The following is a 24,453-nucleotide window of genomic DNA, read 5'->3' as shown; positions in this document are numbered from 1 at the left end:
CTCCTTGTTGATATATCAGAGTTCTTGCGTGTCTAGGTATATTGCCAATGAGCAATTATATTTTGAAAGGAATCATTTTTTTTTTTAGCAGTAGGTCTCAATGGTAGGCTTAAAATATTTAGTAAACCATGCTGTAAACAGATGTGCTGTCATCTGCACTTTGTTGTTCCCTTTCTATAAAGCACAAGCAGAGTAGAATTAGCATAATTCTTAAAGGCCATAAGATTTTCAGAATGGTAAATGAGCATTGGCTTCAACTTAGCAGCTGCATCAGCCCTTAACAAGACAGTCACCCTGTCCTTTGAAGCCTTGAAGCCAGGCCTTAACCTCTCTCTAGCTAGGAAAGTCCTAGATGGCATCTTATTGCAATAGAAGGCTGTTTCATCTACATTGAAAATCCGCTAAGTGTAGCCACCTTTATCAATGATCCCAGCTAGATCTTTTGGATAACTTGCTGTAGCTCCTACATCAGCACTTGCTGCTTCACCTTGTACTTTTACGTTATAAAGATGGCATCTTCTCTTAAACTTCATGAACCAAGCTCTGCCAGTTTCCAACTTTTCTTCTGCAGCTTCCTCACCTCGCTCAGCCTTCATAGAAGTGAAGAGAGTTGGGACCTGGCTCTGGATTAGGTGTTGGCTTAAGGGAATGTTGTAGCTGGTTTGATCTACCTAGACCACTAAAAATTTCTCCATATCAGCAATAAGACTGTTTCACTTTCTTATCATTCATGTGTTCATTGGAAAAGTCTGAAATATTGACAGAAGTATCAAAATGTGACACAGAGACATAAAGTGAGCACATGCTGTTGGAAAAATGGCACCACTAAACTTGCTGGATGTGGGGTTCCCACAAACTTTCAATTCATAAACACAGTATTTGTGAAGCACAATAAAGCAAAATGCAATAAAACAAGGCATGCCTATATTCCCCACAGTACATGACAGAGCTGGTGCTGGATAAATGCATGCTGAGGGGATAAGTGATGAAGGAGTAAATGAGGAATGAGCGGGGCAAGTTTATATATTTTCATTCTACAAATATTTACTGAGCACTTCCTCTGGGCTGGGTTCTGGAACTTTCAGAATCAGATCCAGTCTTTGTCTTCAAAACACTAAACAATAGTGAAGTAGAAAAAGTTAAAATTCAAGTTCAAATGTCCTCAGACAGAGTGCTGACTAATGCAGGAAACAGCATGTCTCTGCTCTACCTTTGTGCACATAGATCTAGCAAAATTAATTCGATTTTCCTTTCCAGACTACCCAGAACCATTTGCCATGTCCAGGAAGGCACTAGCCTAGCTCTGGCTCCCAGTTCTGGAAAACCAGCTAAAATTCCAGCCCCACAGGATTGATGTTCATCATGGGTCTCCCAGGCAGTTGGTGACCCGATTCTCCCTAACGTTTCCTCTCCATGCCCACCTGGAGCTGCCGCTGCCTCTCGGCCTCCCTCTGGGCTTCCAGCTGCCCTTGGGTCCACTTTAGCTTGGCCCGTAGCTCTTCTATCACTTCTTCCACTGGCTGATCCTGCTTCTTCTGTTTTCCTGTGGGGTCCATGCAAAGACAGGTGACCAGTTTAAGTCAAAAAATCAAGGAAGTGTAGTTCCTCGCCTTTGCAATCAGTCACACCTTGGTCTGAGACCTGCATTGCCACTTAGTACATTGACCTTGGCCAAAGGACATAAGCTCCCTGACCCTCTGTTTCCTCAAATGGCAAAATAGAGATAATAATAGCACCTAACTCAGAGGGTTATTGTGAGGATAAAATGTGATAATGCAAAGTGCTTAGCATGGTGCCTGGCAAAACAGCTCAGTAAATGTGAACTATTATTGCATTGTCCCTTAAAATAAGTATTTTGACAGTACTGACACATAGAAATAAAAATGTAAAACTACTATAGTAACAGAAGCAGGATATCAAATACTGTGTATACACCAATTATTAATACAAAGAACATATCTATGTATGTTGACAGTAATCAGAGAAGAATTTAAAATAATGAAAATAATTGTAGTTTTAAGTTCACTTTTTTCAATAATATAATTTAAATATGGTTTTAAGTTTCAAATGAAAAAAGGGTAGCATGCGTTATGAAGGAATATTTTAACCAAGGTTAATTTAAATGTATACTGTAAATTTTTAAGTTAAAAAAATCTGAATGAACTATAAAAGAACATTCTAACTAAACCACATATTGATAAAACAAGAGTTAAGGATTAATGAAAAAGACACCAATAGTACTTGAACATTTGTTACTTTTTAAAGTATATTTAGTGATTATTAGATAGATGATACTGTTACTAAAACTCTAAGCCTTTTCTTTGAAAAGAGATCTGGCTTTTCTCAGGTTGAATATTTTGGAAACAAGCAATTTTTAGATGCGGTAGAATTAATTTGGTTTAATAAAGTTATTTGAGGTGAGTGTGAAATAGAAGAGCTGGGCATCTGGGAAGCCAGCTGCCTGAGAATAAATAGATCATGAATATTAATGTAGCAACAGTTAACTTAAGAACATATTTTCCCTTTTCTTATGCACTTTACATTAAGAAAATAATAAAAGACATGCACAAATATTTACACATTAAGAATATCATCATCATGTGGTTTATAATAGGAAAAACTATAAGCCATATATTCAATAGGAGGAAATTTTGAAATAAATTATGATAGCCACTTGGTGGTGTATTATTCAGCCATTAAAAAAACATGTTTTCAAAGATAATTAATGACATTCGCAAATACACTGTATTCTTAAGTGAAAATAAGCAATAGTCAAAGTGTATACTATATGATTATATATGTCTACAGAAAAAAATGACAGAGAATACACCAACATATTAACTGCTGGTGATACTGTCCATGGTTTTTATCTTCTTTTTTCTGGTTTCTTGTATTTAAATTTTTCATATCAAAGACATATTTTTATCAGAAAAAAATATTTAAGACATGGAAAATCAGTTTTTTCCTTAGCAGCCTCCAATGCAGAACCAAGAAGAATTAGAAAGGTAATAAATGCATAGTAACTAGGTATAAGGTACTGTTTTAAAACTCTAAATCTGTTCATTGAAAAGGGAATTAAAATGATGGAAAATAGGGGGAAAGTTTTATTTGACAGGATTTTTATGTTTACAGTTATTTTATGTTTTACTATGAATAGCTGTTTCTTGTTGAACCAAAAAAATGGATATAAAGTATACAAATGTCTTTATGCCGAAAATATACAGCCTTGCTACTCATTTTGATCAAGTCATGATAAGCTCAGGTACAAAGAAAAGTCAAAGAACTGGTCTGACTGCCCATTTGCCCCATTTAAGCTCATTCCTATCTAGCATCAGAGAATTGCAGACCCACAGAAAAAAGAACCCCTCAAAGTCACCCCATCTCACTGCCCTGTTCACAGTGAAGGCCACTGAGACACAGAGGAAGAAGCACTGACTAAAGTCACATAATGGATAGGGACAAGGCTAAGACTGGAATCTACCTGTTTGACTCCCATAAACACAGTCAGAGACCCTTCCAACCTATGTGGGATCCCCCCAGGGTGGATGGTGGGATCACCCCATCCTCAGCTAGATGACCAGGGTGTGACAGCAGGTTTGGGTGATATATGTGCCCCTCACCCACTGAACACCAGCCCCAGGCCCTTCCACAGTCCCAGAAGGAGCCCGGGCTGCTGTCTGGACTCACCACCTTCTGCCACGCCTGCATGCCTACGCTGGATGTGGCCCCGGAGAAAGGTGGCATTCATGAACGTCTTGTCACACAGGTGGCACTACACAGAGGGGAAGCAATGGGGAGTGCAGGATTAGATCACTTGAGTCAGCCTGGGATTCTCCCTATATCAAAACTCCCATTCTCTTGGGACCCCTAGGCTGCCTCAGAAATGAAGAATTTTATTTACTGAGTAAGGCAGTGACATCAACCCAAGCTGCCCATTAGAACCACCCAGGGGGCTTATATTACGACCAGTACCCTGGGAAACTGTGAACACTGGATATTTGATGATACTAAGGAATTTCTGTTGATTTTTCAGAGTGTGATGATGGTGTTGTATTTATGTTTAGAAGTGGGAGTCCTTGCCTTTTAGAGATACATACTGAAATATCGCAAATAAAATCATGAGTAACATCCTTCAAAATAATCCAGGAGTGTGGGGAAGTGGCCAGGGGAACAGACATGACAACACTGGCCATGCGTTGATAACTGTTGGGCTAGGAAGTATGTAGATAAAGGATCATTATAATATTCTCTCTACTTTTGGACATGTTTGAAATTTTCCATAATAAAAAGTTTTAAAAACATATACCAATGTCTAGGTCCCATCCTAGGGTTGAGAGCCACCAGAGGCAGAGGTTAGCAAATAAATAGCATCCGTAATTCCACATCCCTCTCCTAAGGCATTTCAGACACTGACAATGTATCATAACATCTTTTCACTGTCAAACTTGAGAATTCTTCTCAGCATAGCTTTGGAGGCTGCCACTGCTAGCTAATCAGAGTTACAGGGCAGATTATTTGCTAACTTTGCACACAGGCAAATGTGACAGAAATTTCCAGTTGTCCCCAATACTCCTTTTTCTCTTTCTTCTTTGGTAACAGAAACTCTGAGTTTTAGCTGTTCCTGAAGTCAATGAGAATAAACACTGTATGTCCAGCCTCCCTTGCAACCAAGCACGACCATGTGACTTCCCACTAAAAGGGTTCTGACCCTTTAGTCATAAACATCAAATGAATTGTATCAATTACCATTTTATCAATTAACACCATATCATAATGATTCCTTTGTCCCACTGTGATATTGTGATATAATAAGAATATATATTTGATCTTCATCCCTAGTTCCCAGCATAGAGCTTCTAAAACACTTATAATTTCCTGAGCGATAGGGGTGATAGAAGTAACTTTTATAACAATATTTGGTCTTAGCCCCCAGCTCATGACACAAAAGCTTCTGAGATCCTTGGAATCTCCTGAGTGATAAGAGTGTCTTTTGCGTGCTAATAGGATGACTAGTGGCTGGGGACCCTGGATGACTTCAGCTTGGTAGCTGGTCGCCAGAAAGACCAAGGCATGATTAGAGGGTTGGAACTTTCAGCCCTACCCTCCAATCTCCAGGGAGGGGAGAGGCTGGATATTGACTTCATAACACATGGTTATTATGCATTTAATCAAGCATGATTTAATCAAGCATGTCTGCATGGTGGTCCATAAAAACCCTAAATGATGGGGTATAGAGAGCTTCCAGATTGGTGAACACACAGGTGCGGGGAGGGTGGCACACCCAGAATGGGCATGGGAGCTCCGAGCCCCTTCTCCGTACCTTGCCCTATGCATCTCTTCCGTTTGACTATTCTGAGTTTTATCTTTTATAATAGACCAGTAATAAAGTACCTTCCTGAGTTCTGTGGGCCATTCTAGCAAATCCTTGGTATCAGGGGCTTGCAACTGGCATCTGAAATAGGTCCAGTCTTGTGGGACTGATCCCTTATCTTGTGGGCTCTGACACTAACTCCAGGATAAGCGTCAGAATTGAACTGAACTGAAGGACACCCAGCTGGTGTCGGAGAATTGGCTGGTGTCAGAAGTATTGTGAGCAGGAATAAGTCACCTACCTGTCCACCCACACAGTATGAATTTCTTGAAAACCAGAACTTGTACCTATATCCTCAGAGCCTGGCGCAGGGCCTGGACACCGTGAAAATTTATTAAAGGGTAAATATCCCCAATCTACGCTTCCACGGAGATAGAGTCAAATGCTCAAATGCTGCTCTGGATAATGAACTGTCACTTGGTTCAGTAATGGAGTCACTATTCCAGAATGCGCCTGACTCCACCAATTCCTAGTCATTATTGATTCTGTATATACACATACATCCCCGTCTCCCACACCTTTACACAACACACTCTCTACATACACAAACCCTCCATCCATACACACATACACATGCTTACACCTTCCATAAGTACACACACTCTTACACACATATACCCTTCATTCATTCATTCACACACACACCCCATAAATACATCTTTATATACACATTCCAGAGTCGTATACTTTATAATAAACCAGTAGAAGCACACATTACACACAAGCACACATTACACACCACACATTCTACATACACACAGATACTATACACAGAGGTGCCCAGCAAGCATTCGTATACACACATTAAATACACACACATATTTGCACCATCCACACACACACACGCCCTCTATACATTCATGCATACACACACTAGACACACACCCTGTCCATGAACATATACAAACTCCATACACACACCTCCCACACATGTAGGGTCCCCATACACACACTCACACACACACACACACACACATACTGTAGAAACTAATGAGACAGCCTCAGGCTCTCTGGCCCATCTGCTCCTAACCAGTGAGAATGGCCCAGGGCAGCATGGCCCAGGGCAGTGCCTTCCCAATCTCCCTGCCTGCCCAGTGGAGAATCCTCACCATGTGGTAGCTGTGGCTGCCTGTCTGCATTAGCAGCTGCTGCAGGGTGCTGATCATCTTGCGACGCCGGCGGCTCTCCTCCCGCACGCCCTTGAGCTCGTCAGCCTGGCGGCCCAGCTCCTGCTGACCGCGCTGCTGCTGGCCCAGGCTGGCCTGCAGCCGTGCCTCCAGCTGGGCGATGCTGGCACTCAGGCAATCCTGGCAGTGCAGCAGGTACTCGATGATGAGCTGCGCCAGGCGCAGCACCTTGAGCAATGCTGGGTCCACAGGCTGCCCACAGCGGCTGCACACCTCTCTGTCCAAGTTACAGAAGGTGACACCAGTGATATTCTCCTGCAGAGTAGCCACATCCAGCTCCCGGATCACACGGTCCACATCCAGGGTGCTAATGCGCCTCCAGTCCATGCTTTCACGACGAGGCTGGAACTTGAAGATGGGGAATGCATAGGCCCCAAAGACAGGGCTGCTAAGGCCCTCAGCAGTAGCAGCTGGGGACTGCATGGGCGGAGGAAGTCCTGAGCTGACCACCAGAGAAGGGTGCCACCAAGGCCACGGCAGCAGGCCAAAGAGCTGAGAAAAAGCCTGGAAAACGAGAAGAGAGTCCACATTAGGTAAGGTATGTGGCTGCATGTACGGTATACCTAGCCAGCAAGAGACTAGGTGGGGCAAGGTGAGGTGCCTGCACAGCAGCTGCAGCATGCTTGTCATGCGCTGACATGGCCAGAGCTGCACAAAGGAAGGGCGCTTTGCAATCATGCAGATGTGGGTTCCAATCCTCTGCCTTGGGCAAGTCACTTCACATCATTCAGCTTCCTGTATATATGGAGGGTCGTGGGGCCCACTTTGCAAGTGATTAGGAATGAGGCAGGTAAAGCATCCAGCCTAGTGCCTGGCACATAGCAAGTCCTCAATGAACACCCCTCCCGAACCCACCTCCACTGCAGGAGTACTTGGCAGAGGTCTTTGTCAGTGGGGAGCTGTCATATTTAGGAGTGGGTCCTTCTGCAACCCTGTGTTTACCTCAGGATAAGGCTCAAAGGAGGCGGGGCGTGGTGCCTCACGCCTATAATCCTAGTACTCTGGGAGGCCGAGGCGGGTGGATCGCTCAAGGTCAGGAGTTCAAAACCAGCCTGAGTGAGACCATGTCTCTACCATAAATAGAAAGAAATTAATTGGTCAACTAATATATATAGAAAAAATTAGCAGGGCATGGTGGCTCATGCCTGTAGTCCCAGCTACTCGGGAGGCTGAAGCAGCAGGATTGCTTGAGCCCAGAAGTTTGAGGTTGCTGTGAGCTAGGCTGACGCCAGGCACTCACTCTAGCCTGGGAAACAAAGCCAGACTCTCTGTCTCAAAAAAAAAAAAAAAAAAAAGCCCTAAGGAGAGGATGGGATGTCCACTCCTTCTGTAATTAAAGGATTCCAGTGAAACATGGATGGATTACATTTTCCAACTTCCCCAACAGTCAGGTATGATCATGTGACTAAGTTCTCTCCCCAGGAATGGGAGTGAAATGATGTGCATGGCTGCCCAAAGGGCTTAAGAGAGCCACTGTGTCTTTGCATACATTGCTCAATCTATGATCAGTTTTTTTAAAAAAAACTAACAGTTTAGTAAAAAGAGCTCCAGTCTGTTGCCAAAAGACTCAGATTCTACTCTCCCCACTCTTCAAAGGCACAGAAATTGTTTTCTTTGAAGAGTAACTTGATGGTATCAATGGGAATTTAAAATGAACATTCCAACTAGCAATTACAATTTACCATTATAGATAATCTCATATGTGCAAAGCTCCTTGTGAAAAAAACTGTCATTGGAGTACCATTTGTAAAAGCAAAGCACAAGAAAAAGTATAAGGAAGCAAAGTACAATAAGGAATACAAAGGGCATCTCTATACAATGGAATACTATGCAGCTATTGATAAGTATAAGGCAGCTTTACATGTACTAATATGAAATAATAATCTCCAAGATACATATATACAAACAAAAATACACATATATACTTCTATTTCTGTTTTAATAAGATATTATTAATATAATCACAATCACATTTAGTAATAACTCATAAAAATAAAAGATATACATACCACATTAGAATGGTTATTTATGAGAAGATGAAGGGAATCGGGGGTGTTAAATGAGGACAAAGAAATGAATAGATAGATGGTGTGTGAGTGGGAGATGGTCAGATAGATAGACAGGGATTAAAAAGACCAATGATGATAATTACACACACACACACACACACACGCACACACAGTCATTCCTCTGTATCCACGGGGGATTGATTCCAGGATACATACCTCCCTATCATAGATACCAAACTCCACAGATGCTCAAGTGCCTTTATAAAATGGTGTAGTACTTGCACATAACCTAGGCACATCCTCCCATATACTTTAAATCATCTCTAGATTACTTTTAATATCTTATACAATGTAAATTCTATGTAAACAGTTGTTATATTGTATTCTTTAGGGAATAATAAGAAAAAAAAGTTTCTACATGTTCAGTGCAGGCACAACCAGTCCTTTTTTTTTTTTTTCAAATAGTTTCAATCTGTGGTTTGTTGACTTAACCAATGCAGAACCCGTGAATACAGAGGGCCAACTGTATATACATATGTATATATGTGCACATTTATCAACGATTTCTATTTGTTATCATTTGTTTTATAAGGAATAAAATATATTCATTTATGATTTATATATGACTCATTTGTATATATTACTTCATAAGCACAAACTATTTCTGGAAAGATAGACAAGAAGCTGTTAGCAATGGCTACCTCTGGGAAGTGAGACTGGAGATTAGAGGACTTTCATTTTTCGCTTTCTACCTCTCTATACTATTCAAAGTTTTTCCCATCAACATCTATTAATTTTATTATTTTTAAAAAGAAAACAATACAGTTTCAGATCTTAAGGAACTGAGAATCTGAGGCAACAAGAGGTACATGTTACCCTATTTAATCAACTTCTAGATTATTATGATTCAGACTTTTAAGTGCAATAGACAGTCAGAGAAGAAAGGTCATTGGCCCCCTAGAGAAGGAAGGCCTTGAGGAACCCATAGGACTAGACTGGCAAAGAGAGGAAGCGCCTCCAGGAAAGGCCCCTGACCCCACTGAGGCTCTGTCTTCACCAGTGAAAGGCTGTGACAGGCCAGCCCTGCCGACCTCACAAGGTACTGTGAGACAGGAGCGATGCAAAAGGAAGGGACTCGGTAACAGCAGTTGGCAATCATGCCGGAGGGCCAGCCTCTGTGCTAGGTACAACTTCTAAATACAAACCTATAAACAGGCATTATTATTTCATTTTACAAACAAGGAAACTGGTGTCTACAGAGGTTCAGTAGCTTACCCTAGGTAGAGAGATGCTATGGTTTGAATGTATCCCCAGTATTCATGTGTTTGAAACATAATCCCCAATGCAGCAGTGTTGAAAGGTGAGACCTTTAAGAGGCAGTTAAGTCATGAGGACCCTGGTCTCATGAATGGCTGAATGCCACTATCGCAGGAGTGGGATGGTTGTTGTGGGAGTGGGGTCCTGGCAAAAGAATGAGGTCAGCCGCTTTCCCTCCTGCTCTCAGGCTCTCCTGCCCTTCCACCTTCCATCATGGGATGATGTAGTAAGACGGCCCTTGCCAGAAGCCAGCACCTTGATGATAATGGACGTCCTAGCCTCTAGGACTGTGAGAAATAAATTTCTTTTCTTTATAAATTACCCAGTCTGTGGCATTCTGTTATAGCAACACAAAATGGACTAAAACAGGATACAAGATTTGAAGTGCAATTGTAGGTTCATCTGGCTCCAAAGCTTCTGGACTTTGAACTACTCAACACTGATTGTTGGGGCTATTCCTTCTAAAACTTGGCTTTGATCAGATTATCACTCCTTCTCCCTCAAACCTCCAATTCATCCATTCACTCCCTCTCCGCTGACTTTCAGTATGCCTACTTAGGCCCAGCACAGTGCCAAGCACTGGGGCTACAGAGCTGTATTAAGCACACAGTTGCTCCCTACTGTGGCACTCAGCATGGCTCCTCCCTGCCATGGTACCAAATGCAAACCTCTTAGCTTGGTCTCGAAACTGCCTACAGGATGCCACTCACCCACTTCTCCAGGTTCAGCTACATCCTTCCCTTTCTCAGAAACTCTTCCCCAACACATACTCTAAAAACAAAACTCCCACCACGGCCATGCGAAGACCAGCACATTTCTACCTAACATGCCAGGTTATGGGAAAAAAAAGGAGTTGGGTGACCTGATACTCACCATGCTTAGCTCCAAGCTGCAACGGTGCTGCCGGAGCCTCAGAGACAATTGCTCACAACAAGCTGTGCCTCAGAGCAACAGCAGGTTACCAGGCATGCTGTGGGCAAGGGTAACAAGACACCTGCTTCTTGTCATTCCACAGATGGTGACCTCACCTGAGAACTTCACTGTTTAACTATTTAAGCTTTGGCCTCAGATGATTGCCAACAGTCCTCTCTCTAATAATAAGACCAAGAACTCTCCATCAGCAACTTTCTCTTGGCTCTCCTTGACCTCTTTGAATGCTCCTTCCAGCCTCTTCCTTAAACAGTGACTATTCTTTCACCTTTCCTTTATGGCAGGGTGCGCCAGTGCCCCCTTGATATTCTGCTGTCATCCACAGCCCATTTCTCCCCGCATGCTGGCCCAGGGAATGAGCTCACACATTCCCCCAGCTTCAGCTGCCATAAGCCTGCTCTAGGCTGAGCCTCAGCCACTCCCAAATCTCTTTCTCTCTGACCTATCCCTTGTGACCTTTATACCCAGCCCTTCCATAATGATTACGCCAGAAATTGCCAACCCATGTTCCACCAGGGCCAGGAAAGTAGCATTAAATGCATCAATTGTGCCAGGTATGAAAGAAACCACAGTACAATGTTGATGATAAATGGCAACTGATTCCCCATCTTAGCATCTGACATACAATAAGGCAGCGGTTCTCTAAGTGTGGTCCCTGGACCCGCAGCTACAGCATCACCTGGGAACTTGTTAGGAATGCAGACCCTCGTAGAAGTGTTGGGCTAGGGAGTGTTAGGGACTGTGGCAAACTGGGGAGTGCAGACCCCATTTAAAATGGGCAGCCACCACAGAGCTTTGCCCACATTGGAATGGATTTATGTGTTCCTCATTAGCTAATTCCAAATTCATTAAGAATGACATTCAAAGACTTCCATGAACTATTTTAAAACTACCTAGCTATCTACATCTCCCATTTACCATATTACTTGCCCTCCATACTGTCATAGCTCTAGGTTATTTATTTTATTTATAGACACTGCTTTTAGGTGCTTTACAAAGAATCACTCATATAATCTTCAGAACAGCCCCTTGAGGAGGTACTATTATTATCTAAGCCACAGAGAAATAAAGAAGCTTGCCCAAGGTCCAGAGGCAGGATTCAAACCCAGGCAGCCTGGATCTAGTCTGGGCTCTTAGTCACTATTCCACACTGCCCGTTGATATAGATGGCCCTTCACCACCTCCTTCTGCTCCTACTAAAAGTCAATGCTTGCTTAAAAACCCTGCTCATAAGTGACTACCACCATAAATCCCTTCTAGGGCCACAGTCAAAATTCCTTGCCCCTCCCCTGGGCTCCCAGAGCCTACACTCTGGTCTGCATTAGAGTGGCTGTGCCACCCTAATGTCATTTCTCCATCCCATCAACAAATGATTCCTGAGCCCCTACTAAGTGCCAGGCACCGTGACTGGCACTCAAGATCAATGGTGACCCACACAATGGTCCCTGCCATTGTTAATAAAAATAGTTAACATTTCAAAAATTCTACTATGCTCCACACACAATGCTAAGGCTTTACATGCATTATCCCACAACCCATTGCACAGACGAATAAACGGAGAGAGCGAAGAGGGGAAATGACTTTCCCCAAATCACACAACTAGTAAGTGATAGGGTCCGATCACATGTACTCACCAGCAAATTGGTATTAACGGATCAACACCTAGTGGACATATAGGAGTAACATTTATCGGGTGTCAGGACGGTGGGAGTGGGGAGGAGGGGACGGGTATATACACCCAAACGAGTAAGATGTGCAATGTTTGGGGGGTGGACACACTTGAAGCTCTTACTCTAGGGGGGAGGGGGGCATGGGCAATATATGTAACCTTAACACTTGTACCCCCATAATACACTAAAATAAAAATAAATAAATTTAAAAAAAAGTGATAGGGTCCAGCTCCAGAGTTTGCTCTCCAGAAAAATAGACAAATACACAGAAATTACCCCACAGGGTGGTAAGTGCCAGGATGGGAGCTAGGAAAGGGTGCTCTGGGAGCACCAAGGAGGGGCCCATACCAGGACATTTCTTTCTCCTTCCTTCCTCCTCCTCCCCCAGCTGTGTACTTTACAAGGGCTGAGACCATGGCTTATTCATATCTGTTACGTCCTTAGTCCATTACCTAGAGCCTACATTGCTACTGAACTGAGCAAGATTGTCAAAATCTCAGAATATCTGCCTCAAAATTCCATATTCTTGGGGTCTTGAAGATATGAGGCTATGGACCACTAAGAATTAGGAGAAAGAATAAAGCTGGACTTAGCAGTTGTTCACTTGGACTCATTTGAGGGAAATGTCATTCGGACTTAGTAAAATGCTTGATTTGTTGACCATCTGTGCCCACAGATTAATCCCATGGGCTACTAATAAGCTTAGAGTGCAGCAGCCCTTGTGGGTGGGCCCAGGCACATCAGCGAGAAGTCCCAGTGCCCACAGTGATCATCGCAATGTGGCCTCAATGTTACATCTTGCTTCCTGAGCAACCCTCAAACCTCAGAGCATTCTCCATCCACACAGAGGGTGGCAGCCCCACGCCCAGTTGTACAGAATTGGGGTCTGAGTTCATGAGGTTTTAATATATCCCAAAAGTATCACTCCTGTATTTTTCTAGAACACCAAGGGTCCAAGTCTCAGAAGTCCTAGAGTTCTGGCATCAAAAGGTGGAACAGAACTGTGGGTATTTGAAGATGAAGATAATAATGATAATAGCAACTGCCATTTATCAACCATCTATGTACCAGGCACTGTGCCGTACTTTAGAAGCATTAATTCTAGCCCTCATATAGCCTTGTAAGTAGCTATGATTTGCCTCATCTGACAGATAGAGAAACTGAAGCTCAGAGAAGCTAAGGGACCTGCTTCAAGTCACTCAGTTACTAAGTAATGAAGCCAAGATTCAAATCCAGGTCTATCTGACTCTAAAGCTTTTGAATTATGCCAAACAACCTCCAAATAATAACAATGATGGTGATGACATAAAAATTATTTCCCATTATAGAAATTACAATACCTGAGATTTCTTGACCAAAGTGCAAGGGCTGATAGGGTTTAGAGCAATTCACGACAGGGTCAGAATTGGAGACCCTAAATTCTCCCTGTATCTCAGCAGGGTTTGCTGAACTCCACTCAGCTCCACAGCTTGCATCCTGGTTAGGATAGGCAGAACACAAAGCCAAATGAGAGTGTTGCAGGTTACCTAGAAACCACACACCCTGGGGGCAAGGACATTGTGCTTTCTCCAGACTGAAGTATCAGCAGATTGCTTTTCCCACATCTGGGAATAGAAACACAAGGTAGAAGTGACTCGCTGTCATCAGGAAATCTGTGGCTGTGTAGATGGGGTCTAGACCATCTCTAGATGTTTTGATTGGATCTTAGGAAACTTCCCAATCCTAGATCAATATCATGAATCAGTGACCCAAAAGAGTGATATTTGTGCTGGCATTTTAAACTCATTTCATTGCTGAAGAGTTGGTGTCTGCCTGGGGCAATCCCACATCCAATTTGGAAAACCCATCTACCACTGTTGCTTTGCACACCCCCAGTGACAGGGTGTTCACTACCTCACAAGGCAGCATTCCCACAGTGAAAAATTCCTGGAGATTTATTGTTCTTCTGAAATCTTCCCAGCTATACTCTGTCAAGAATAACTTCCACAAAATCAGCCAAATACCTAATTTTTTAATATAAATTGACAGCTAGACACCAACACCACCACCACCACCTTACTTTCTCTTGCATTCCATCAAGAATGCAGCCAAGAGGAGAACTTGGAGGGAGCCGAGCTTCCAAGGTGGCTGCCAGGCAATCATTTACAAACCTGCCCTGGCTCCCAAGCTAACTTCAGTGGTGCCTGCCCAGGGAGCTCAGGCATGTCATTAGTGCTAATTGTTGTGGCTGCCAAGGAAACCTTCACACGGTTTGCAAACAGGCTATGCACACACAGTACTCAAGGGAGCTCAGTGGAGATGAGAGGCACCCGGGGAGCTCTCCTGGAGCACTATTCTTACAGACCTTAGACTTGCTCTCAGATTGTGGTGTTTCTCAAGAAAAAGGTCCCCTTTCTGTTCCTCCCTGACCCTCATGGAGGCTGTGCCCACTCCCAGAACCTTCAAGAGGCAACACAGAGATCCACCCCGCCAGGCACAGAGCTCTCCCTCACAGCCAGCAGCAACTCTAAGGAGATATTTTTTAATGTCTCCTTTTTATCAAAAGCCTATGGTAAGTTTTTGCCACAAAAGGATTTTCTTTAAAATAAAGAAAGACATAACAAATTTGATGTTCCCTGGGAGTGTTTTAGAGTAGAGGAATAAGTACCGATGTAACCTATCTTCACAGATGCAGAATTATAAAACAAACAAAAAAACTGCTTTTCATGTGCAAAAGAAAGGTGGCTTAGAATATACTGGTTATTTTTCATGAAGGAGTTTTTCATGAAGGAGTCATTTCCCCTTGATGAACTTTCTTCATCTTCAGGGGCTGAGCCAGCACCCCTACCAGAGTGTCCAGGCCCAGGGACAGGCAGCAGTGTAGCTAGTTAGCCCTGCTGACCAGGGCTGACCCTCCCTGGAAAGGGTCCACAAGGAGGTTCAGGACACCAAGTTGTCCCCTTTCCTGTTCCTGTCAGTTTGAGTTGAGCAACAAACCTTTTGACCAAATTTCAGCTCCATGGCAGAACCACCCACTCTGTTGCACAAATGAATTCAGGTTTCTGTTTCCAAACTGAAGCATACAACTTCATGGGACAATTTTATCAAGTTGATTATCACAAAAATATTTCCACATGAGGGAGAGGTCTCTAGACCGTTGGTGCTGACAGAGACAGGCCACTTGACTGGAGGAGCAGCTTTCTTTTCCTAAGTAAGGTTCTTACTTAGGAAATCCTCATCTCGGGGAGGCGTGGGAGAGGTGTTAGGAAGTGTGACTGAGAATGGTGACCACCCTCTAGCTCTGCAGATGAGTGAGGTGGGAGGCCACAGTCAGACCACCTCACACTGGGTCTCTCTTCTAAGTCCCGTTGGAAATAGAATCCAGGAGACCAGGCAGGGGCGGCCTAGACCTGGGCCCCTAACCAGTGCTGGGTGAACTGGTCCCTGCCTGAGCGCCAGGGGCAGGCCCTCTCAGACACCCTCATCTACCCCGGCCTTCTGGACCCTTATCCTGTATTAAGCAAGTCTTCTGTGGACTTTTATCCTCATCCACCTCGTAATGAAAATACCACTGTTGCCTCCTGCTAAACTGCAGCCCAGGAGTGGAATGAGAGATGTTAATGTTTTGTTTTTGTTTTTTGTTTTTTTTTTTTTGGAGGCCGAGTCTTGCTCTGTATGCAGGGCTAGAGTGCAGTGGCGTCATCATAGCTCACTGCAACTTCCAACTCCTGGGCTCTAGCAATCCTTCTGCCTCACCCTTGGAGTAGCTGGGACTACAGACATGCGCCACCATGCCTGGTTAATTATTTCTATTTTTTGTAGACTCGAGGTCTCGCTCTTGCTCAGGCTTGTCTAGAACTCCTGGCCTCAAACAGTCTTCCCGCCTCCGCCTCCCAGGCTAGGATTACAGACACGAGCCACTGCGCCCGGCCTGAATCATCTCAGTACTAAATCAACCCCCTTTACTTTCAGAACTCAGATCCTCAAGCCCTCCCAAATCACTTTACTTTTTTCTAAAAGTAAAAACCCAAGATCGCCCTCCCAGTGAAGCCGCGTCCGTCCCGGGGCATCGGTCACCCCAGCTCCCGCCTCCGCCGGCCCGCGCCGCGCCCCCGCGCGAGTCCTCCCGTCCCGGGTACCGCGGTCCGGGGCAGGCCGAAGGGGCCGGCGCGGAGGGCCGAGCCCGGCAGGAAGCGGCGCGTCTGGAGCCCGAGCCCACGCCAGCGGCTCGCTCTCCGCGTCCAGCTGAACCCCTGCAGGGCGCCGCATGGCTAAAGTTTAACCTCCTGCAGCCGGTGGCCCGGGTCGCTCGGACTGCAACGGCGCGACCCGCCCGCTCCCCTCCCGGCCGAATTCCGGGCATAGTTTCCGCACGCGGCCCGGCTCACCGTGGGGTCCCCGGAGCCGGAGGCAGCGGGAAGAGGTCTTGAGGTTCGGGCTCCCCTCCTCGCCCCGGGTCCCGCCTCCCGGCTGGCTCCGCCAGACGGCGCAGAGGCAGTTCCCGGAATCCTCACCGTCTGCCGCCCAGGGATGCTGCCCCAGCCACCGTTAACCCCCGCGTTCTCTGCCGCTGGGGACAGCGCCCGCCCTGCCCACGCCAGCGCCGCCAGCCTGCGGGGACCCGGGGCCCAGAGCGCCTCCGTGCGCCGGCAGCTCGCGGCCAGCCGTTCTCGTGCCTCGAGCGCCCAGGACAGCCGCCCCACCCCTCGCCAAGAAGAGGCGGAGCCGCTTCCCAGCTCCCCAGGGACGAGCTATTTTTAGATCTGTAACGGATGGGGAAGGAGGGAATGCCACGTTTAATCCATGAGTAAAATCCAGGATCCCAGTGGATGGCTTCCTGGCCTTGCTGAGGGGCTGGCCTTGCTGCGGTCTCCCTACATACGACCTCCAGTGTAATCGCTGGCCGGCTGCAGGCTGGAACAGCTGCAGCTTTCTGGGCAGAGAACCCTGCCGGCCCACCCTAAACTAAAGGAACCGTCCTGTTTTCTTCCTGACTCAGCCCCACGCTGGAAGAGTCCTTTGGGTCAGGTCAGATGGCAACTCCCTTCCCCCTGCCCTGGGGGTTTTGGCTGGGAAACCCAGTATTAAAAAACTTTTCTCTCCTGATACCGGTCCCTAATCCCTTCCCATAACCAGCAGTAGTTTCACTGACACTAAGATTTCTGGGATTTTCCACCCCCCATTTTTAAGGCTTTTTTCCCACCACAGCCTCAATCTGCCAAGTTCTGCGTGTTGGAGCGCTACAGCGAAAGTGCATGGGAACAAGAATTGGCAAGGACATGCACAGAAACTGGAACCTCTGTGCATCGCTGGTGGGAATGTGAAATGGTTCATCAAAAAATTAAGCATAAAATCGCCATGATCCAGCAATTCTACCTCTGGGTATACACTCAAAAATATTGAAAACAAGGACTCAAACAGATATTTGTACATTCATGTTCATAATAACATTATTCACAACAGCCAAAAAGTGGGAAAAAAACCAAATGTCTATTGACAGTTGAATGGATAAACAAAATATGATACATACAAAATGGAATAGTAGCCTTAAAAAGGAAGAAAATTCTGACATTATGCTACAACATGAATAAACCTCGAAAACTGCCTTAGTCCATTCAGGCTGCTATCACAAAATACCATAGCCTAAGCAGCTTATAAACCACAGAATTTTTTTTCTCCCAGTTCAGGAGACTGGGAAGTCCAAGATCAACAGATTCCATGCCTGGTGAGGACCTGTTTCCTGGCTTTGATAGACTGTCATCTTTTTGCTGTGTCCTCACATAGTAGAAGGGACTAGCAAGCTGTCTGAGGTCTCTTTTATAAGGGCACTAATCTCAATCATGAGGGCCCTACCTCATAGCCTCATCACCTCCCAATACCATCACCTTGAGGGGCAGTCAAGATTTCATCCCCATTTGGGGAGCACACAAACATTCAGACCAAAGCAAAAACAGACACTAAGTAAAATAAGCCAGACACAAATGGATGAATAGTGTATGATTCCATTTATACAAGGTCCCTAGAATAGTCAAATTTATAGAGACAGAAAGTAGTATAGTGGTTACCAGGGTCTGCGGGAGGGAGAGTGGGAAATTATTGTGTAATGGGTACAGAGTTTCAGTTTTGGAATGATGAAAAAGTTCCAGAGATGGACAGTGGTGATGGTTGTACAACAATGTGACTGTACTTAATGCCACTGAATTTATACACTTAAAAATTATTAAGTAGCAAATTTTATGTTATGTACATTTTATCACAATTTTTAAAATGTAAAAAAAAAGAAGTGGATGGAGCAGGAACCAGGACCCAGTAGAGATGTCCGTGAGCCATCTACTCTGATGGGGAATCTTGCTTCTCCCTCTTCTCCTAGTCAGGGCACTTTTGTCACTCCAGGGGTTTCATGGCCCACAGGGGCAAGGAGAAGAGTACAGGCTTTGGAGTCAAAAACATATCTACATTCCACCTTCCCAAGCTATGTACCCTGGGAAAGTCACTTAACCTCTCCTACCTTCAGTTTTCTCACCTATAAATGGAAAAAATTAATTCTACCCAGCAGGTTGTTAATGAGAACCAAATTAGCTAAAGTATCTATAGGCTCAGCCTGAGGCTAGCAGTCAGTTGTGTGTCCTCCTGAGTTCACACTGTGAAATCGCTTGGGATATTTGCTCTCGGTTCTCTTCCCACTGTATCCCTGAAGTTTGCAGAAAGTAGATCTAAGGGTACGTGTGTGGTTTTGTGTGTGTTATTTCCACCAACCTCAATTTCTCCACGTGTAAATGGGGTGCCCTTTTTGCAGGGCTGTTGTGAGAAAGTGGACTTGACACACACCCAGGTCCACTTGGCCAAGAGCCAAAGCCTGCATCTTGAGCTGACCAAGACCTCCCACACATGGAGCCCTCAGACCCCTCCTTTACTGGCCCTTAGTTCTACACTCAATACAGGGAAGAGTTATTGAGTACCTATCATGTGCCAAGCTCTCTTCTGTGTTCCAAGGCTACCAAGAGCCTATAGAGGACTACATCACATAGCTCTGGGAAGCTGTCACCCTCTGCTGCCCTCCTCTGCTGCAGCACTCACAAGATTTGGCAGTGCCACTGGGGACAGGTATATAGGCCAAAGGAAACTGGCCCTAGATAGCTAGTCCAGGGTACATTCCTGTCACCCTGAGAAGCCGGGCCATAGCTGTTGGGTGGAGGGGCAGGAGGGTAAATTATCAATATCTACAGTTTCCACCTTGCTGTAGCCCCTCACCCCCTTCTCAGCCCAGTGCTAGACACCACTCTCTGACCCAGCTTAGACCCTGTCACAGGTGGTCTCCTTCCTACACCTCAGGATGCACCAGGAAACTAGGACCCAGCCAAGGCAGCCCACAACGGCTGGCATCACACCTCTGAAGCCACCTCCAGGTCCCACTCTCCTGAAGGGAGGTTCAGGGCATCTGAGGTATATGGGAAGGTCTCCCAATGTTGGGATGCCAGCCACTAATGACCCCTCAGGTGATTTTAGGTCAAAAGTGTATTGTTGGGTTTTCAGTGTTGACATATAATACAATCAGAGGGAGATTTTACAACAAAATCTGTTTTGCTGGTTTCTGTTGAAAAATATGAGAATCTGTTAAGAAAAGGCCTATACACTCACATGTCCAGAAGTAGCTGGAGCTAAGGGGAAATTGTTCTTTAGACAGAGTTGACACTCTAGCCCATTCCCTGAAAAGATCACTTTGAAGGAAGTCTGAACACTTGCAGAAGAAACCTCCTTTCTTAGGAAAAAGGTCTCTTCTGCAAAAATGAAAATGCAGGGTCAGAATAAGCCTAAGCAGGACCTGCTTGATGAGTTTAGAAACAAACCTAAGGCATGGCTTGCTAGCTGTGATCTCATTTGCTGGCAGTAATGGGAGTGGGATCTGGAAGGAGCTGCCCCAGAGACTACCTGCCTGGGGTCCTTGCCTTTTCTGAGTGGGATTCCCCTTTGGCAATTGGATGAAGGCTATAACCCCTTCTCAGAATGTTTTTAAGTGCATAATATGAAACATAGAATTACAGAGGACACCAATATATTGAAATATAGCTGTGAAAGCATTAGAAAATAAATTTATGGGCCGGGCGTGGTGGCTCACACCTGTAATCCTAGCACTTTGGGAGGCCGAGGCGGGCGGATTGCTCAAGGTCAGGAGTTCGAAACCAGCCTGAGCGAGACCCCGTCTCTACCAAAAATAGAAATAAATTAATTGACCAACTAAAAATATATATATACAAAAATTAGCCGGGCATGGTGGCGCATGCCTGTAGTCCCAGCTACTCGGAAGGCTGAGGCAGTAGGATCGCTGAGCCCCGGAGACTGAGGTTGCTGTGAGCCAGGCTGACTCCACGGCACTCACTCTAGCCTGGGCAACAAAGTGAGACTCTGTCTCAAAAAAAAAAAAAAAAAGAAAAAGAAAATAAATTTGTGATGCAATAATATCTTCGTTTATTAACGGATTAAATAGCAAGATTTAACATCTGATCTAAAAGTGGTAAGAGTATAAACAAAATTTCAAGATATCTGCAACAACCTCAACATGATATGAAAGTACCTGCAATGTTTAATGGCAAAGTCACAGGTTATACTAACTCTACTGTGGTTTGTGGCCTGAATTCATAATTGAAGGAAATGATACATGTTAATTAACACTTAATAAAAATAAAGATGTAAATTCACAGACCCCCAAGTTAAGAACCCTTGCCCGAATATCACCAAGGAGAGCACACTAACCTTGCTACTTAGCTTAGTAGGTACACCTGAGACCTCAGGGTCCTCACAATTCCAATTGGTGGGAAAGCTGGACCTTTATTTCTTGAAGGTAAACAGGGTGGTATAAGGATATAGAAATATGGCATGAAACACGAAAGTCATGACCAAAAGATGACAGGTTGGATTACATAAAATTTTAGAACATATATGGTAAGAACATAATAAATGAGGTTATAAAACAAAGAACAGACTGAAAAATATTGCAACATAATAAAATGTCCATGTCCTTAATATACAAAGAGTAGTTACAAATCAATAATAGAAAAACAACGCAATGGAAAATTGGACAAAAGATATTAGACAATAGAATAAGAAAATATATATTGCTAATTAAACATGTAAAACACACAACCTCACCAAAATGAACATAAAAATTAGATATTTTTTAAAACTATCACATTGGTCAAAATTAAATAGATTTTTTTATATTCATAAGGAATGAGAAAATGGGTAGTTTCAAGTAGCCTTTTTAAAAAACAATTTGACAGCATATATCTAAATTTAAAGTCCTCAAAAATGGGAATTAAGATTTTTGCTACAGGGTGAAGCAAAGGCAATATAAGTAACCTAAACATTTGTACTTCCATAATATGCTGAAATTTAAAAAAAAAAGATTTTTTCTACAGCATTACATGTACTATTAAAATTAGAATCAATTTAAATGCCCACCAATTGGGTATTGATTAAACAGATTATGATATATCCTACAATGAAATACTATATAGCCATTATTATATAAAGAATTAAGTATTCTAGTTGTGCTAATGAAAAAGGTGCCCAAGACATATATAGTTAAAATGAAAAACAACCTACATAATAATATATGTCATATGATTCCACTTATGAAAAAAACTATACATATGAGAAATTTAGAGGTGGTATTCAAAATATTTAACAACTAGTCTGACACAGGCACTAACCACTCAGCACTGATGCTTGGCCCTAGCCCTAGAAGCAGGAAACTAGACAGCCTTCTGTGGCCTGTCTTAGGTTGATAAACTGTGCAGGTCCTGGGGAAAGAGCTAGAACAGACAAGGTGGTGGTACAGGAAGGCTGTGGCCAAGACTTCTTACCAATAAGCATGAATATCTATGCAAAGAAAAAGTGAGACACACATACCAAACTTGGCAGTGGTGGAAGAGGCACTTTTCACTTTTTGCCCCACCCAATCCTATTGTTTGAAATTCTAAGAATGAATGTGGGACTTGAAAAAACTAAATAAATATAGGGAGAAATACCAGCATGAGCCTATTTGCAAAATGTAGCATGACATAAATTCATGGCATAGACTCATACAAGGCCACAAGGAATCCAGGGTCATCTGCGATTCCAGGAATCCCACATTTCTTGCCACTTACTACTCATATTACTTCGCCCAATCCTCCCCACCACCACCACTACCATGATTTGAGATATTTGTTTTTACTAAACAAACTGGGTTTATTTATTTTTTTTATTTTAGCGTATTATGGGGGTACGAATGTTAAGGTTACATATATTGCCCATGCCCCCCCATCCCCCTTGAGTAAGAGCTTCAAGCGTGTCCATCCCTCAAAGGTTGCACATCTCACTCATTGCAAACTGAGTTTATTAAGTAATACATTATTAATTTATTTCCCACATTTCATGGGATCAAAAACATATTGTACTGCCAGGTAAAACTCCCTATAAACATCAAGTTATCACTATTGGCACAGTGAGTTTGTCCAATCACAACCCAGCTATGAAAGGAGCATGATATTCTGATTGACCTATTTGGTTCCATCACAAGGCAATTCATATATTTTTGCAATATCAAAAGTATTTATAATCAAACCCCTCAAAACCATAGTTGTCAGGAATGTTAGATAAAAAATCATTTGTCAGGCATTCTCCAGGTATAGAACTGAGAGCCAATGTGTGTGACTCTACTTGTCCCTGAGACAGCTAGCCCTGGGAATCCTCACCTAGAGATGGCCAGGAGAGATGAAAACCAGCAGGAGTTCCAGGGACACAACCCAGAGGACAGCCATGGGCGAGTGGTGGAAGCCTCAGAGCCCGACTGTGGTGTCTGATATCTAAGAGTTCAGAGCAAGTAGCCGGGAATAAATAAAGCTGGGGCAGGAAACATGACTTGTGAGTATTATTTAATAAGACTGGCAAAGCAGAGATTCTCAAACAGGGAAACATTGAATTGAAAGAAGATGGGTGGGTGCAGTTTGAAAAGGCATCATAATTTTTTATTTGGAGTAAAATTTAAAATTTATTTTTCCCATAAGGCAAGCTATTAAAAGGAAAGTTCTAAAAAATCTTGCTGATGAGTATTTGCAGAAGAAATGTTAATTCTCATACTTCCTGAAAAGAGGAGGTATGATTTTTTAATTTTTTAATCGACAAATTAAATTTGTATGTATTTATGGTGTACAGCATGAGGTTTTGAAATGGAAGAGGCAAATTAGTATGTGAATCTGAAATGGGCAGCAGTTTTAAATAGTTTGAGTTTGTAATTTGTTTTTATGAGCCAATTGAGGTAGGGTAAATGTATATTGGAAAGGGGTAGGGTAGGGAATAACAGATACCCTGGGGAGGGGAGGAGACTGTCCCAGGGTCCTGACGGCCATGGATTAGGATATAAGTGTAGGGGACCTTGTCTGTTTGATCCAACTGTATCTTGAGCACCTAAATCAGTGCTTGGTTCAATTAATATTTATTGACTGAATGCATAAGTGAATGGCACAATCAGGACTAGAAAACCCACACAATGCTCTAATAGGTTCCAGAATTAAACAGTATTAAACAGAACATGCAGCAAAACGGTTAGTTGCCTATCTCAGCACCCATTTTCTCTTCCTCCTTAAATTTCCCAGCCTGTCTTGCAGCTATGTTCCAGCCAGTGAGATGTAATGGGAAGTGTCATGTGGTACTTGCAGGAAGTCTTCATAAAACAAAGGGGTGCACCGTTCCTCCTTCCTTCATCCTGCTGCCTGTAATGCAAACATGGTGGCTGGAGGTCAAGCAGCCACATGGACCATGGACTATGTATACTGAGGATGACAAGCAGAAAGATGCAAGGCGCCTGGGTCCCTGATGACTGCCGTCATCATACCCACTCTGAATTGCCTGCCTTCAGACTTCTTTTACATGAGAAAAAAATAAACATCTATGTTTTGTAGCCACTATTTTTTGGGGGGGATTGTTCTATTATAGACAAAGAACGATAA

General features: G+C 43.8%; 1 protein-coding gene and 1 long non-coding RNA gene across 3 annotated transcripts in view; one reads left to right on the top strand and one right to left on the bottom strand.

The window, feature by feature from the left end:
- DZIP1L (DAZ interacting zinc finger protein 1 like) overlaps positions 1-16,983 on the bottom strand; it is a 39,047-nt gene extending 22,064 nt beyond the window's left edge. Inside the window, exons 1-5 of one of the 2 annotated variants that reach the window (XM_012787750.2) lie at positions 16,852-16,976; positions 13,825-13,960; positions 6,481-7,062; positions 3,688-3,772; positions 1,422-1,543 (exon numbers count right to left, since the gene is read on the bottom strand). In XM_012787750.2, the coding sequence (XP_012643204.2) occupies positions 1,422-1,543; positions 3,688-3,772; positions 6,481-6,981 (708 nt within the window). In that variant the 5' untranslated portion in view covers positions 6,982-7,062; positions 13,825-13,960; positions 16,852-16,976. Of the gene's footprint in view, positions 1-1,421; positions 1,544-3,687; positions 3,773-6,480; positions 7,063-13,824; positions 13,961-16,851 lie in introns of both variants that reach the window. The other variant, XM_012787749.2, reaches the window with a different exon arrangement.
- Positions 16,984-17,399: 416 nt separating this feature from the next.
- LOC142871947 (uncharacterized) lies at positions 17,400-24,379 on the top strand. The gene is made up of 3 exons (XR_012920201.1): positions 17,400-17,491; positions 18,146-18,188; positions 24,100-24,379. It is a non-coding gene; the product is annotated as an uncharacterized LOC142871947 (long non-coding RNA).
- Positions 24,380-24,453: the final 74 nt, after the last annotated feature.

Source organism: Microcebus murinus, chromosome 1, assembly GCF_040939455.1.
Source record: "Microcebus murinus isolate Inina chromosome 1, M.murinus_Inina_mat1.0, whole genome shotgun sequence".
NCBI lineage: Eukaryota > Metazoa > Chordata > Mammalia > Primates > Cheirogaleidae > Microcebus > Microcebus murinus.
This window is presented reverse-complemented; position numbering and strand designations above follow the sequence as displayed.